We start from the raw sequence: 15,712 nt of genomic DNA on the forward strand, positions 1-15,712 counted from the left end.
ACTCTAAAATGTGCAGTTTTGTCACACAACACAATGCGACAGATGTCTCAAGTTTTGAGGGAGCGTGCAATTGGCATGCTGACTGAAGGAATGTCCACCAGAACTGTTGCCAGAGAATTTAATGTCCATTTCATAAGCCGCCCTTAACATTTTTTATTCTTGTGAAATCCATTGATTCGTTTTTTATTTCAATTGACTGATTTTCTTATATGAACTGTCACGCAGTAAAATCGTTGAAATTGTTACATGTTACGTTTTATATTTTTGTTCAGTATACTGTATATAAAGGATATTTCATGCAGAAACCTTCATATTAAACACCAATGACATTCACTTTAGGATAATGTTTAACTGCTTTGTCATTCTATTTTTTATTTAACAATTTTTTTTTCACATAATAAGGCCACACAGAGGGCCAGAGATAATAACTGACAACTGTGATCTGAAATACCCAAAAGCCCACTAGATGTCATTTTATAAAATAAAAAAAAACTTGAAAGTTACCAAAATTCTGGTCATTTACTTTGAAAGTTGCCACTAAAATACACTCCCTTTGCAACCCTAGGCTTGTGTGACCCCATATGAGTTTTTTTACTGGAACAAAAAGGGGCTTAGGTGTTGGGCATGTCAGGGAGCGTGGCAATGGGCGGTGCGGCTGAATTTTAGAGAACATTTTAGAGGCCCCCATCTTGGCGGTGTAGAGATTTTTTATAGATGTATTTTTCAAGTCAATTTCCTGCAATTCTACACATTTCTCCATGGAGCTGAGAAATGTTTGCAGTTTTAAAACTACCTTCCTGCAATTCCACACATTTTGCCATAGAGCTGAGAACAAATGTTGCCATTTTAAAGCACATTTCCTGCTATTCTTCATATTCTGCCATGGAGCAAGAGAACATTTTCCTTTTCAAAGCTAATTTCCTGCGATTCTATGCATTTTGCCATGGCTAATGCTGTTTTTAACATAATAACAATTTCAATACTGCAAAAATTATTGTTTTTGTAATTTTTTATTTTCCCTGACTGTCTATCTAATTGTGGTGATTGTTAGTTCTCAAAGATTATATTATTGAAAAAATATATAGGTTGATTATCTTCTCTACATATTTTATTTCTGGTTTATGTCGTTTAACCTTTTACTGCAGTGGGCTAAATCAGGGTAGTCTTAAACAAATCTACTTTGAAGCAGAAGTATACAACTCACACACATGGTTGTGGGCTTAAAAAAAGACACCTGTACCATGTCAGATATAGAGTTGAAATGTATTCAGTTTTGCGTTTTCATCCCAATCAATATTACACTTTATATACATCACAGAACACTGAAATATATCAAAACTTTTCGACATAGAAACACTGGATTTTCGTCCGTTTTTTTAATAACCTTTATTCATTATGAAATAATGAAAAATATTAGTAAAATTCCACCCATGAGGCCAAAGAGGGCACTTTTGGTCATTGGCTGCAGGAAAGGGCTGCGTTTACACTGAAAGTGTTTGTCCATCATGAAAATCCATTTGGACTTAGACGGCCCCAAAAAAACGCTTAGGCGGCCCACCCAAGGATTTCAAAGGCCAATATAAATGTCAAACACAGTCCTGTCCTTAGACTGTTGTGAATAAAGCCTGTATTAGGAAAAGATGACTAGATACACCACACTGTAACATTTAACTCAGTGACTAAAATGAACCTAGCCTAAAAGCATAATTTAGCCTAACCTAGCATACAATAGCTGTCTGTGGCATCCATGTAGAGAGATTTAAAGTGATCTGATCTGATGCATCTCATCACTCACTCCTCCCTCTATCTCCACCCGTCCATCCCCCTCTCCTGTCTTGATTTGGAGCCATCCCTATTCCGCCCACAATGTGTTTGTGTGTGTGGCAGCTCACTGTCTCCCTCGTGTGGACAAATACAGCACAGCAACCTTGCAGCATCATAGTCCCAATGGACGCATGCAGGGATTTTGTTTCTGCTTGTGCTATCCTCATTTATGGCATGCCGTCTTCTGTGTGAATATATTCAGTTTCTTTTTCAGTTCATTCATAATCCCCCCCCTGTCCAGCCACCAAGCTGTCAGACCTGTTTGGCGTTGTACGCAAGGCGTCAGGGCCCATGTCTGACGGGGAAGGGGCCACCAGCACACCTCCACCCCCTCCAGCCAATCCCTCTGTCGCCGCCTCCCCACCCTTGACTCACACCCCCATGCAGCGTAAGTAGACTATAGCAGGACCAGAGTATTTAGACAAGCAGGGCCGCATCAGAAATGGAACCCTGTTCACTCATAAGAGATGGATCTGTGTTTTGAGAGGTCTTCATGAATATGTTTCATATTCTTCCTTCTAAGTCAGTTTGTAATAACTCAATTTCGAATGGAACATGTCCCTTTTCTGGTTATACTTTAAACTTACATTTTTTTATTTCACCGTCATTTAATTTTGTGATTTTTTTTCTACCCCTACACCTTCTCCCTCTTTCTCCTGCTCCTTTGCTCTCTCTCTCTCTCTCTCTCTCTCTCTCTCTCTCTCTCTCTCTCTCTATCCCTCTGTCCCTACGACCAGTGTCCCGTCTTTCAGACCTAGTGAGCAATGTTCGCCGGTCGCCTGCCCCAGCCCCTCCCCCCACCAAACCCGCGCCCCCCGAGGTAGAGGTGGCACCAGCCCCCAGGCCCACCCCCCCTCATCACACCCCACCTCCCCTCCTCCCTCCATGTCCCCCTCCAGCCTCTCCCTCACCTCTCAGAGTGAGTACTGGACATGACCCCTGACCCCAGAGTGTCAGCCAATCAGAAGGCTTTACTCACAGTATGGTATAGTGCATGCATGTAGTGACACCACTCGTGTTTGGTAAGCACTGCAAAGCCCTAACGAGGTTTTCTCTAGCATTATATATCAGGCGAGGCTGGCCTCTTGCCGAGCTCGGTTGGGTAAAAGGGGCCTCTAGGCTTTTTGGTTTGAATAGATTGTTTTGGTGGGTTTGCAGCGTGTTTTGAGTTTTGCTGTAAAAGCCTTTATTTGCTTTAGGGTCTTTGGATCCTACCTAGGGGAAACAAGGAAAACACAACTAACTGTGTGCTGTTTTTTTTCTTGTTGGAAGTGAAAATGGTGAGTTGTGTGGTGTGACATGTAGCAACTAACATTCACTGCAGAGTTGTGCTAGAGTTATCCACTGGTTGTGTTTGTTTGTCGTTTTGGTGTTGGTTACAGGTTTTGTTTTCAATCGCTGTGGTGCATTTTCTAAAATCTTAGTACAAAACTCAGAACTTGTAACGCAAGTCTCATATTCAAAACCTTTTATTGTTCATTCATTTTGTTTGGATACATCTTTCACCGCACAAACATTAATCCAAAATATAAGTTTACTGTGAAATACTATGAGAACATTGATTTCATCACCAAAACACAACATAATGATATCTTCTCAATGTAATGTGAGCATTGCATTGTGAAAAGCAAATACTTTATATGAACATGTATTACAATGCGAAACATGTATTTCTAGATGAAACTCTGATTTAAGTTTGGTGAAAAGGAAACCATATGAATTTGTGTGTTTTACTTATTAAATTGAACATGTGCTTAGAGGTATGAAACAACTGTCTTTTTGATGATCATTGTGAAGGTTGACTACATACTTTTGAAAATTGCACCAAAGTGATTGAAAAAAACTGCAATACAGGATTTGTTGCTTATTATAAGCGTGATCAAGATTTTTGGTTTGTGTGTTTGTGTGTCTGAGGTGGATACTGTGCACATTAACCGCACACAACTAGTTCTCTCCACTGGCGTGTGTGTGTGTGCGTGTGTGTGTGTGACTCTATGCTGTGTTCCTCCTACAGCACGCAAACAAGAGATCATCAAGATCACTGAACAGCTGATCGAGGCTGTCAACAATGGAGACTTCGAGGCATACGCGTGAGTTCATCAGTGTGTGTGTGATGGTTAGAAGAAGGATTTTATGATTGATAGTCATTTTTAGTGTGAGCATGTATCAGAATTTGTGTGTGCGTCCGTGCGTGCCTGTGTGTGTACGACATGAATCCGTGTTTCCTCTCCCCAGTAAGATCTGTGATCCTGGTCTGACCTCCTTTGAACCTGAGGCCCTGGGCAACCTGGTGGAGGGAATGGACTTCCACAGATTCTACTTTGAGAACCGTAAGAACTGCAGAGATGCTTTATATTCTATTGGGGGAAACACATGCACCTAATCCAGCACCAAGGATTGGGGGAGCACCAGAAAGCGATATCATACTGTAGTTTGGGACTCATTTTCTTGAAGGACCTTTTGATCTTTAGATATGGAATGACCGAACCTATTCTCTCAAATCACCATTTTGACTTAGTGTTTTACTTTCTGTGTCCCTTTCTTTACCATTCTCTCCCTCTCTCTCTCCCTCCCTCCCTCCAGTCCTGTCTAAGAACAGTAAGCCTATCCACACCACAATCCTGAATCCCCACGTCCACCTGATTGGAGAGGACGCTGCCTGCATCGCCTACATCCGCCTCACCCAATTCGTTGATGGCCAGGGCCATCCGCGCTCCAGCCAATCAGAGGAGACTAGGGTATGGCACCGCCGGGACGCTAAGTGGCAGAACGTTCACTTCCACTGCTCGGGTGCGCCTGCCGCGCCACTCCAGTGAGGTGTGTAGTACATGTTTGTATCATGTGTGTGTACACACATTTACAGTCATGCACAGACACGCTGTTTTGAAAACTTGTTTTCAGAAATGTAAGATGTGAAATGGAAATGTCTGTTAAATTGTGTCTCCTGTGTTTCAGGAGTAGAATGCCATAGCCACAGCTAACAAGAGTGCTCTGCTGGAGAGAGATAGAGGGAGAGCAAGTCCAGTGTCGGGTGGCTCTGAGTCCGCAGCGCCAGACGTCTCCCACACTAGATACCTAGCATGCATCTCTTCTTTACGACTACCTGTCGCCACCCGCCACTGTACCCACTGACAACCATCTCAACAACCAACCAACCATCCGACAACAATCTATTGTTTTTCCATCAACAACCCCCTTCTCCCCCTCAAGCCCAAACTTTGGACAACTCACGTTTTGCCCCTTTTCTCCAATCCCAACTCCTCCAACCCAACCACTGCCACACCTATGGCCAATATTGGGCTGTGGGTAGGGAGTGTTTCAAGGGGTATGTATGTTGGGGTGTTTTCTTGGCCTCATTGTGCATTTGATTCTTTGTCTTATGTCACATGATGTTCCCTCTTCTTCCTCTTGTGAATCTTCACTTGTGTTGCGTAACACTACACAGGAAATACAGTATGTAAAGTTTTAAGTAAAATCTATTATTATTATGATTATTAATATTACACAATTGAAATTGTATATGTAATTTGTATAATTCAAATGATTGATGCCAGTGGTTTCTAGAGTTGAAGGAAATATTTTGTTTTCTCTATCTTTTTAAGGAAGCATGTTGTTTTTCAGTATTCACAGTGGCTGTTTTCTATTGTGGCTTTTAAGTGACAAAATGGTATTGGCAGTTTTTGTATAAGCTTCTTGTAATTTAATCTATTCTATTATACTAGACCAAAGCTCATGTTTAAGAAAAAAAACTTTTGGGAGGAGGGGGGTGTTTGACGTGGTGTGGAGGAAGCGTGTGTGAACGTTAGAAGTGTGTGCGTGTGTGTGTGTTTCTGTGTGCACGTGCGTGTGTGTATGTGTGTGTGGAACCAAGTACATGGGAGTGTATTAGGTGGCCGGTTTGATCAACTGGTTTGAATTTTCAGCTTTGTAATGTGAATAGCTGGAAATGGGGTTGGCTTGGTTTGGTGTCTTCCGTCGTCCGGTCACAATCAACTGTACGAAACGAGATTCAACAGTAACAGAGGCTTTTATTGTATTTCACATTAATCATGTTTTTGCCTTTTTTGTGTTTATTATTATTAACATATCTCAGAGGATAGACCTACCGGTTCTCTCTTACTCTCTGGTGTTGGCCGTTGGTGTGTGGGAAGGCTCTGTGATCCCCAGTGCTCCCGGTGGTTCGACTAGATATTGCAGTACACTGCACTGCACACACTGCAAATGAGGCCTCTATAGAACTTTACAGCCGCTGTAGAACAAGTGAATAAACAATACCACAGCAGTATTATGCTATAGTGTCCATACATATCAGCTTCACTACTTATTATTCAACATCTTAACTTCTCTAGGGCCAGTGGGACGATTTCGTCCCACCTACGTAACAGCCAGTGGAATCCTGTAGCGCGTTATTCAAATACCTTAGAAATGCTATTACTTCAATTTCTCAAACATATGACTATTTTACACCATTTTAAAGACAAGACTCTCGTTAATCTAACCACACTGTCCGATTTCAAAAAGGCTTTACAACGAAAGCAAAACATTAGATTATGTCAGCAGAGTACCCAGCCAGAAATAATCAGACACCCATTTTTCAAGCTAGCATATAATGTCACATAAACCCAAACCACAGCTAAATGCAGCACTAACCTTTGATGATCTTCATCAGATGACAATCTTAGGACATTATGTTATACAATACATGCATGTTTTGTTCAATCAAGTTCATATTTATATCAAAAACCAGCTTTTTACATTAGCATGTGATGTTCAGAACTAGCATACCCCCCGCAAACTTCCGGTGAATTTACTAAATTACTCACGATAAACGTTCACAAAAAACATAACAATTATTTTAACCTCTATGGGCTAGGTGGGACGCTAGCGTCCCCCCCGTGGTGCACTCCATCAACAGCAGGTGCATTTCAAGAGCGGCAAATTTGAATCCAAATAAATGTCAAAATTCAATTTTTTCAAACATACAACTATTTTACACCCTTTGAAAGATAAACATCTCCTTAATCTAACCACGTTTTACAATTTCAAAAAGGTTTTACGGCGAAAGCATAAATTTAGAGTATGTTAGGACAGTACATTTACAAGAGTTGTGTGTAATGTTTTGTCAATTCAAAGACAGGGTCACCAAAACCATAAAACCAGCTAAAATGATGCACTAACCTTTTACAATCTCCATCAGATGACACTCCTAGGACATTATGTTAGACAATGCATGCATTTTTAGTTCTATCAAGTTCATATTTATATCCAAAAACAGAGTTTTACTATGGCATTGATGTTGAGGAAATCGTTTCCCTCCAATAACCGGCAGTCAAGTCAACACCACAAATTAAATAATTAAAATTAGAAAACATTGGTAAAATATTATATTGTCATTTAAAGAATTATAGATTTACATCTCTTGAACGCAATCAACTTGCCAGATTTAAAAATAACCTTACTGGGAAATCACACTTTGCAATAATCTGAGCACTGCGCCCAGAAAAATACGCGTTGCGATACAGACTAGACGTCATGTTGGGGAGATCTAAAATCGAAAATACTATGTAAATAATCCATTACCTTTGATTCTCTTCATCAGATGTCACTTCCAGGTATCACAGGTCCATAACGAATGTAGTTTTGTTCAAAAAAGCTCATCATTTATGTCCAAAAATCTCCGTCTTGTTAGCACATGATCTAAGCCAGCCGGACTTCTCGTCATGAACGAGGGGAAAAAATATATTTACGTTCGTTCAAACATGTCAAACGTTGTATAGCATAAATCATTAGGGCCTTTTTTAACCAGAACATGAATAATATTCAAGGTGGACGAATGCATACTCTTTTATAACGTATTGGAACGAGGGTACCCAACATGAACTCGCGCGCCAGGTGTCTAATGGGCCATCATCGTTCCATGGCTCTTGTTCGGTCAGATCTCCCTCCAGAAGACTCAAAACACTTTGTAAAGGCTGGTGACATCTAGTGGAAGCAATAGGAAGTGCCAAAATATTCCTCAGCCCCTGTGTTTTTCAATGGGATAGGTTTAAAGGTAATACAACACATCAGGTATCCACTTCCTGTCAGAAAATGTCTCAGGGTTTTGCCTGCCAAATGAGTTCTGTTATACTCACAGACACCATTCAAACAGTTTTCGAAACTTTAGAGTGTTTTCTATCCATATATAATAAGTATATGCATATTCTAGTTACTGGGTAGGATTAGTAACCAGATTAAATCGGGTACATTTTTTTTATCCAGCCGTGCAAATACTGCCCCCTAGCCCTAACAGGTTAAGAATTATAGATACAGAACTCCTCTATGCACTCGCTATGTCCGATTTTAAAATAGCTTTTCGGTGAAAGCACATTTTGCAATATTCTCAGTAGATAGCCCGGCATCACAGGGCTAGCTATTTAGACACCCACCAAGTTTAGCACTCACCAAAATCAGATTTACTTTAAGAAAAATGTTATTACCTTTGCTGTCTTCGTCAGAATGCACTCCCAGGACTTCTACTTCAATAACAAATGTTGGTTTGGTTCAAAATAATCCATAGTTATGTTCAAAATATCCTCTGTTATGTTTGTGCGTTCAAGACACTATCCGAATGGTAAAGAAGGGTGACGTGCACGACGCATTTCGTGACAAAATTTTTCTAAATATTCCATTACCGCACTTCGAAGCATGTCAACCGCTGTTTAAAATCAATTTTGATGCCATTTTTCTCGTAAAAAAGCGATAATATTCCGACCAGGAATCTGTGTTTAGGTTCAAAGACGAAAGTGGCTGGAATTACATCATTCAGCTTTTTCCCGCGTTCTGAGAGCCTATGGGAGCCGTAGGAAGTGTCACGTTACAGCAAAGATCCTCAGTCTTCAATAAACAGAGTCAAGAAACTCAAGGAATGGTCAGAGAGGGCACTTCCTATACAGAATCTTCTCAGGTTTTTGCCTGCCATATGAGTTTTGTTATACTCACAGACACCATTCAAACAGTTTTAGAAACTTTAGGGTGTTTTCTATCCAAAGCCAATAACTATATGCATATTCTAGTTTCTGGGCAGTAGTAATAACCAGATTAAATCGGGTACGTTTTTTATCCGGCCGTGTAAATACTGCCCCCTACCCCCAACAGGTTAAAACAGTTTTGCAGTCCCTTTAAAACAGTACAGTACCTATAACACCTCATCTTTCTGTACAGGGATGCTTTATAGAACCTTTGGTGAGCAGAGATGAAGCCTTACACACTTAAATCCATACTGCGTCACAAGGTGCAACTGTCCATTCTCTCACACGTCAACCTTGAGCCAGTTGCACTCTGAACCTATATCAAATCTGGAAACTGCATCAATACTGAGGTCCTGCATTGCATAGAGCCGTGCCTAGGGCTCCATGCCTGTTTAATATGTTTAGTGCGGTTTAATGGAGAGCTAACAGACAGGCTGTTGGATTGGAGAGATGTGGGCCTGTGCAGTCTGCAGGTAGCAGTGTTTTAGTGGTGAGGTCAAGTAAATGTGTGAGTGTTTACTTTGCATACACCTTGTCCCTCTCTCCTGTGGTCTCTAGTTGTTGCTGCTCATTTTAGAGTGTAGAAATGTGACTGAGGTCTCAGGGTATCCAGAAGACTGTGTATAAGGGGATAGCTCCTGTGTTGGTTTTCCACATGATGGAGAGGAGAGGAGAGGAGAGGAGGAGAGAGAGGCTTTATTTCAGCGGTCCTGTCAGTCCTCTGCCTTCAGTCCACGACTTACTTTTGTTATGATTTTTATGTATATTATATTTTCACATTTGTAATATCATCTTCATTGACTTGTTTTACTATTGCATGTTATTGACTAGTGTTACTACTCATTGTGTTTGTGCCACCGAGAGATGGACAGATGGATTTACATGTTTTAGGAAGAGATGGCTTCACACACCCATGTATATGAAGAAAAATCAGCTCTGGAGTGTTTGGTAATGTTGCAAGCCAACTATATCACAGTTGTTGCATTTCATCAACAAATGGTTTGCGTGTCACATCGTGGACTGTGCAGTCGGGTATCCGATTACTATAATATATTATAGGATGGGGTTAGCTGACATTGTGAGATCTGTCAGGTGTCTGCAACATATAGTCAGCCAGGAAGTTGATCGAAGTTTCACATTGTGGATCTAAGTGAGTGTTTTTTTTTTTTTGCCGTCCTACTACCATAGTTGTTATGCCTGCCTGTGATTGGCTGCCTTTGGAAGTGTCTCATCACTATTGGCCTGACAATTTTGACCATCTCAATGGATAGTGAGGCGGTCAGCCGGTTGGTTAGTCCTCAGGTTTATATTTATTTTATTATTTATTTATTTATTTATTTTATTGGTCAGTTATGTGCTTTTTCTTCAATGCTTTATTTAGTTTTCCCCTCGATATACAGCTCACGTAAATGTTAAATTACTCTCTGTTGCATTGTGATTTGGGGCGGCAGGTAGCCTAGTGGTTAGAGCGTTGGGCCAGTACCCGAAAGGTTGCTGGATTGAATCCCTGAGCTGACAAGGTAAAAATCTGTCGTTCTGCCCCTGAACAAGGCAGTTAACCCACTGTTCCCCGGTAGGCCGTCATAGTAAATAAGAATTTGTTCTTAACTGACTTGCCTAAATAAAGGTTGAATTAAAAAAAATGTAAAGGGAGGTCCTCTTCTAATGTCCCTATAAGTGTTCCTGAGTGATCGAGCTAACCAAACATGTGAACCGACCTCTTCCCCCTTTCCAAAAAAATAAGAAATAGCAGCATGTACAAAGCAGCATGTATTAACTAGCATCTTAGCTGGCATTTCTTTGCATGATAGTCAACAGGACACTAGTTTTGGTGTTAACCCTGATTTGTCTTCTAATTTTTCATTTTCTACTGAATGCTGGTATACTAAACCTTTCTCAATCAATTTTCTGAGCTTTTTAAGTGCATAAAACTATTTTTGTCTCGAGACGACATAACAAAGATAGATGAGAGGCTGACTTTGATAGTGATGATTATGACAAGGATGATGAACATGTAATGATGATTCTATAGCATGCTTTTATATGGAGCTCAATGTTGTCAATCCAGAGTGGCTTACTTTTATACATACAGTAGAGAGAGGATCACCTCTAAACCAGAAGAATTTCCAGTGACTCCTGCTCAGCTGAACTTGCATGGGGGGAAATCCTAACTTCCACTTAAGTACATTTTAGTAGAAAATGGAGTAGGCCTAGATGGGCTCAAAGATGCCCTCTGGTGGATAAAATTAGCATTAACGGCATGCACTGCGACGTACTGAATCCTAGCCACAGCATACTGCACAATATACTGCAGTATGACACAACTTTTAAATGAGGAACCACTGTAAATGGAAGTTGGGATTCAGCCCTTTGAGAGGAACAGCACTCAACAAATACTTACTCAAAAAGGATACATAAAGAACACCTGCAGTTCTTATGTAACCCCACTAGAGAGCACTCTTACATGTAATAAAGTACAACTAGCTGATAGGGGGGCAGATTTGCCTGAGATTGTAAAGGCTGTGGAAGTAACTTTCCAAAAAGCAAACCTTTAAGCAATCAGTTCCAATAGACTTTAGAGGGAAGAACACACTGGACTATGTTTCTTTTAGTTAATTTCGGAAACATTTTAAACAATAGGAATACAAAGTGCATCCATCCAGTGACAAGACCACCTGTACTGACAACACTGAGCTAGTATCTCTCTGTAGTATTTATTTAACTCTTTTCCTAGTCCCTCTGTTTAAAAACTTTATTCAATAATTTCTCTGCAGTTGGGTCTTAGTTTTGTTTTTGTCCGTTTGGGTTTCTTCTGTAGAATATATTTAACCTATATTTCTCTGATTCTTCTGATTATTGTGCTACCCCAATGTGCTACATGTGTTTCTCAAACTTAAGGAAATGTGTTAAGGTGTTATCAATAAAATGACAATTTAAATAAAAATAAGTTAATGATCATCTTAATGATCAGACATCCTCCTTTGCTTTTTATTGATGAGAGGAGAAATCTGTTTACGTTTTTCAATGGTTAATCCAATTGTCACTGTAGTTTGGTCAGGACGTGGCAGAGGGTATTTGTTTTATGTGGTTCAGGGTGGTGTTTTTCTAGAAGGGCATTTGATTTAAGTATTCCAGGGTTTTGTTGGGCACTGTTTGAGATTCATGTATTCTATGTTTAGTCTAGGTAGTCTGTTTCTATGTAGAGTTAATTGGGGTGGACTTCCAATTGAAGGCAGCTGTGTGGTGTTGCCTTTGATTGGAAGTCCTATATTAGTTGGGTGTGTTTGTCTGTGTGTTTGTGGGAGATTGTTCTGTGTTTAGCCTTGTGCCTTACCTGACTGTTTTGTTGATCGTTCGTTCTTTTGTTATTTTGGTGTTCATTTTGAATTTATTAAACGTCAAGATGAGCATAAACATACCTGCTGCATTTTGGTCTCATCACTACGACAACTGTGACAGAATCTCCCACCAAACCAGGACCAAGCAGCAGAGGAAGGAGCAGAGGGAATTTGAGTTGGACTATGGTGAGAGATGGACTTGGGAGGAGATCTTGGAGGGAGAAGGCTCCTACACTTGGGAGGAGATCCAAGCAGGAAAGGATCGCCTTCCATGGGGACAGCTGGTAAGAGAGAGGGAGGAAAGGCGAAAGGCTGGTAAGGACCGGGAACGGTACCGAGGAACACGACTGGCGTTGAAGCACGAGAGGCACCCCCAAGAAATGTTTTGGGGGGGGCACAGGGGTAGTTTGGCTAGGCCAAGGAAGAGCCGGAAGCCAGCTACCCGTGGTTATATGGAGGAGCGTATGAGGTGGAGGGCGCCATGTTTCGCTAAAGAGCGCACTCTCACCCATACGCACGCACAGTCCGGTGCGCGTTATTCCAGCCCCTCGCAGGTGCCGTGCTAGAGTGGACATCCAGCCTGGTAGGAGGATGCCTGCGCAGCGCATCTGGTCGCCGGTACGCCTCCGAGGACCAGGCTACCCAACTCCCGCTCTACGCACGGCTACCATCAGGCCCCTGCACAGCCCATTCCGCCCTGTACAAGCACCCCGCTCGTACAGGGCTACTAGTTCCATCCAGCCAGGATGGGTTGTGCAGGAGGTAAGATCAAGACCGCCTGTGCGCCTCCATAGCCCGGTGTTTCCAGTTCCTGTCTCTCGTGCGGACCCGGAAGTGCGTCAGCCCAGTCCGACTCGTCCTGTTCCCGCTCCCCGCACTAGCCTGGAGGTACATGTTCCCAGTCTGGTACGTCCAGTACCAGCACCACGCACCAGGCTTCAAGTGCGTCATCCCAGTCAAGAGTCGCCAGAGCTGCCCGTCAGTCAGGAGTCGCCAGAGCCGCCCGTCAGTCAGGAGTCGCCAGAGCCGCCCAGACTGCCCGGAGCCGCCCGGAGCCGGCCAGACTGCCCGGAGCCGCCCGGAGCCGGCCAGACTGCCCGGAGCCGCCCGGAGCCGGCCAGACTGCCCGGAGCCGCCAGACTGCCCCGGAGCCCGGGCCGGCCAGACGGCCCGGAGCTGCCGGGGCGGCCAAAGTGTGCGATTTACGAAGAACCAAGGGAGTCGAGCAGCAACCCTGAACTGAGTAAGCCTGACAATCCAGAACTTAAAATGATTAACTGTTTAATTAATGAGTCTGTATACAGGGTGGAGAGGAGGAGGTCTGCCCAGGATCCAGAGCAAGGGGAGTCTGCCTATGGTCCGAGGCTGATCGGGGTCGGCACTCTGGAGGACAATAGGCCGGAGCCTGAACCACCACCTGCATAGGTGGGTTGGGGAGGGGGGGTGTAGCACAAGTGCCGTCGGTGACGGCAGCCACCCTCCCTTCCCTCCCTTTACTTTAGGGGGATTTTTGTTGTTGTTTGGGGTTTTTGTTTTTTCTTGAGGTGCTTCTGGGGTTAGCACCTTTAGGGGGGGGGGGGGTTACTGTCACGCCCTGGCCAGTATAAGGGTTAATTGTCATTGTAGTTTGGTCAGGACGTGGCAGAGGGTATTTGTTTTATGTGGTTCAGGGTGGTGTTTTTCTAGAAGGGCATTTGATTTAAGTATTCCGGGGTTTTGTTGGGCACTGTTTGAGATTCATGTATTCTATGTTTAGTCTAGGTAGTCTGTTTATATGTAGAGTTAATTGGGGTGGACTTCCAATTGAAGGCAGCTGTGTGGTGTTGCCTTTGATTGGAAGTCCTATATTAGTTGGGTGTGTTTGTCTGTGTTTAGCCTTGTGCCTTACCAGACTGTTTTATTGATCGTTCGTTCTTTTGTTGTGTTCATTTTGAATTTATTAAAACGTCAAGATGAGCATACTGCTGCGTTTTGGTCCTCCTTTACCAACGACAACTGTGACACCAATACAGAGATGAGCAAATAATATTACAATAATATAATGTTGACATTTAATATAAAAATATATATATGTCACAAGTGTAACTAGGCTAACAGTTTATACTTTAGATTCATACTTGGTTGATGTAAAGGATGATGATTCATGTTAAATAATATCTGATATTATTCAAATCAGAATATCATATTTGATATTGATTAGTAAAGCATATACAGATAAAGCATAAGGCTACCCATGTATTATTCACTCAATATTTAAAAGTCAATATTTATTTTGAAAATTTTTTTTGAAATAACAAAAACTAATGAGATAAAATCATACAGTATGCACAGAACAGACCTCTGGAGAAATGATTTACAAATACAGACAATCTCAGATCCTCCTTATGTCATCATCTCTCTGTAAACACACACTGTCATTACTCTCCTAGAGTTAAACTTGAACTGATCAGACATTATGCCCTTGTCCTCTTAAGTCCTTTTCAGGGAAATGAGTCTTGTGTAGAAATCTGGTGACTTGTAGTACAAAGCTTATCTATTCCTTTCATGAATCTTCATAACAAACCAGAGGAGGTTGGTGCCACCTTAATTGGGGAGAACGGGACTCGTGGTAATTGTTTTTACATTTTACATTTTAGTCATTTAGCAGACGCTCTTATCCAGAGTGACTTACAGTAGTGAATGCATACATTTCATACATTTAAGTTCATGCATTTTTATTTTTTTTGTACTGACTAATGACTGGAGCAGAATCAGTGGAATGGTATTAAATACATCCAGCACATGGTTTCCAGGCGTTTGATGCCGTTCCATTTGATCTATTCCGGCTGTAATTATGAGCCAGAACAGTTACATGTAGATGACGGAAACCCAGCAGTGCAACATCCCCAGCATGAGAGCAGAGTTACAACCCAACCCTAAAAGCATTACTCTGTGATTCGCTACGCATAAATAAACAGTTCTTCGTGTACATTACCAAAACATAAAAACAAATTCATTAGAAACCAATGCATTAATATTTATCACACACCTCATCGGGACTACATCACTGTCAGACACCTCTAATTGTCAGATCTGTATATAAGGGTAGATAGCGTCACCGGGCTTTCCTATAGAGTATGGGAACAGTTTATCAGTAAACGTGTCTTTATGTGTAGATGTGTGTCATGTCTTTGGGTTCGTAGGACACCTCCCCGCTGTCATAGTTCAGCTGAACACTGATCCTCTGGTGTCTCCTTAGAGGAGGAGTCTTACCGCCTGCCCAATACTCACTGCTCTTCAGCCGTAAAGCCCAGATTCCATACTTTAGGCATACATATAACTCCCATCTTACGGTTGACTGACTCTCTGGCTACACATATAACCCCGTCAGGGTGGTCCCCCACCTCCCAGCTGTGCTTCCTGAGCTGAACCCCTCAGAGCCCAGTTCCTGTCTGGGTTGTCAGGGAAATGCTGCCTTTTGCCTAAATTTCTCACCCTGGTCAGACCATCAGACAGATATAGCCTACATTCAGCAGTGTTGGGTTCCAGAATCACAGGAGT

General features: G+C 42.1%; 1 protein-coding gene across 50 annotated transcripts in view; it reads left to right on the top strand.

The window, feature by feature from the left end:
- LOC106584897 (calcium/calmodulin-dependent protein kinase type II subunit beta) overlaps positions 1-6,109 on the top strand; it is a 94,503-nt gene extending 88,394 nt beyond the window's left edge. For 30 of the 50 annotated variants that reach the window (XR_006761843.1, XR_006761842.1, XR_006761850.1 and 27 more), the window contains 5 exons: positions 2,066-2,212; positions 2,562-2,743; positions 3,839-3,914; positions 4,060-4,154; positions 4,408-4,562. Coding sequence is in view for 20 of the 50 variants with exons in the window: in XM_014170528.2 (XP_014026003.1) it covers positions 3,839-3,914; positions 4,060-4,154; positions 4,408-4,640 (404 nt within the window). In the remaining 30 variants the exon portion in view is untranslated. Of the gene's footprint in view, positions 1-2,065; positions 2,213-2,561; positions 2,744-3,838; positions 3,915-4,059; positions 4,155-4,407; positions 4,642-4,779 lie in introns of those variants that run through there. The other 20 variants (XM_014170528.2, XM_014170536.2, XM_014170532.2 and 17 more) reach the window with 2 other exon arrangements.
- The last annotated feature ends 9,603 nt before the right edge of the window (positions 6,110-15,712 follow it).

Source organism: Salmo salar, chromosome ssa24, assembly GCF_905237065.1.
Source record: "Salmo salar chromosome ssa24, Ssal_v3.1, whole genome shotgun sequence".
In the NCBI taxonomy this organism is placed as follows: Eukaryota; Metazoa; Chordata; class Actinopteri; order Salmoniformes; family Salmonidae; genus Salmo; species Salmo salar.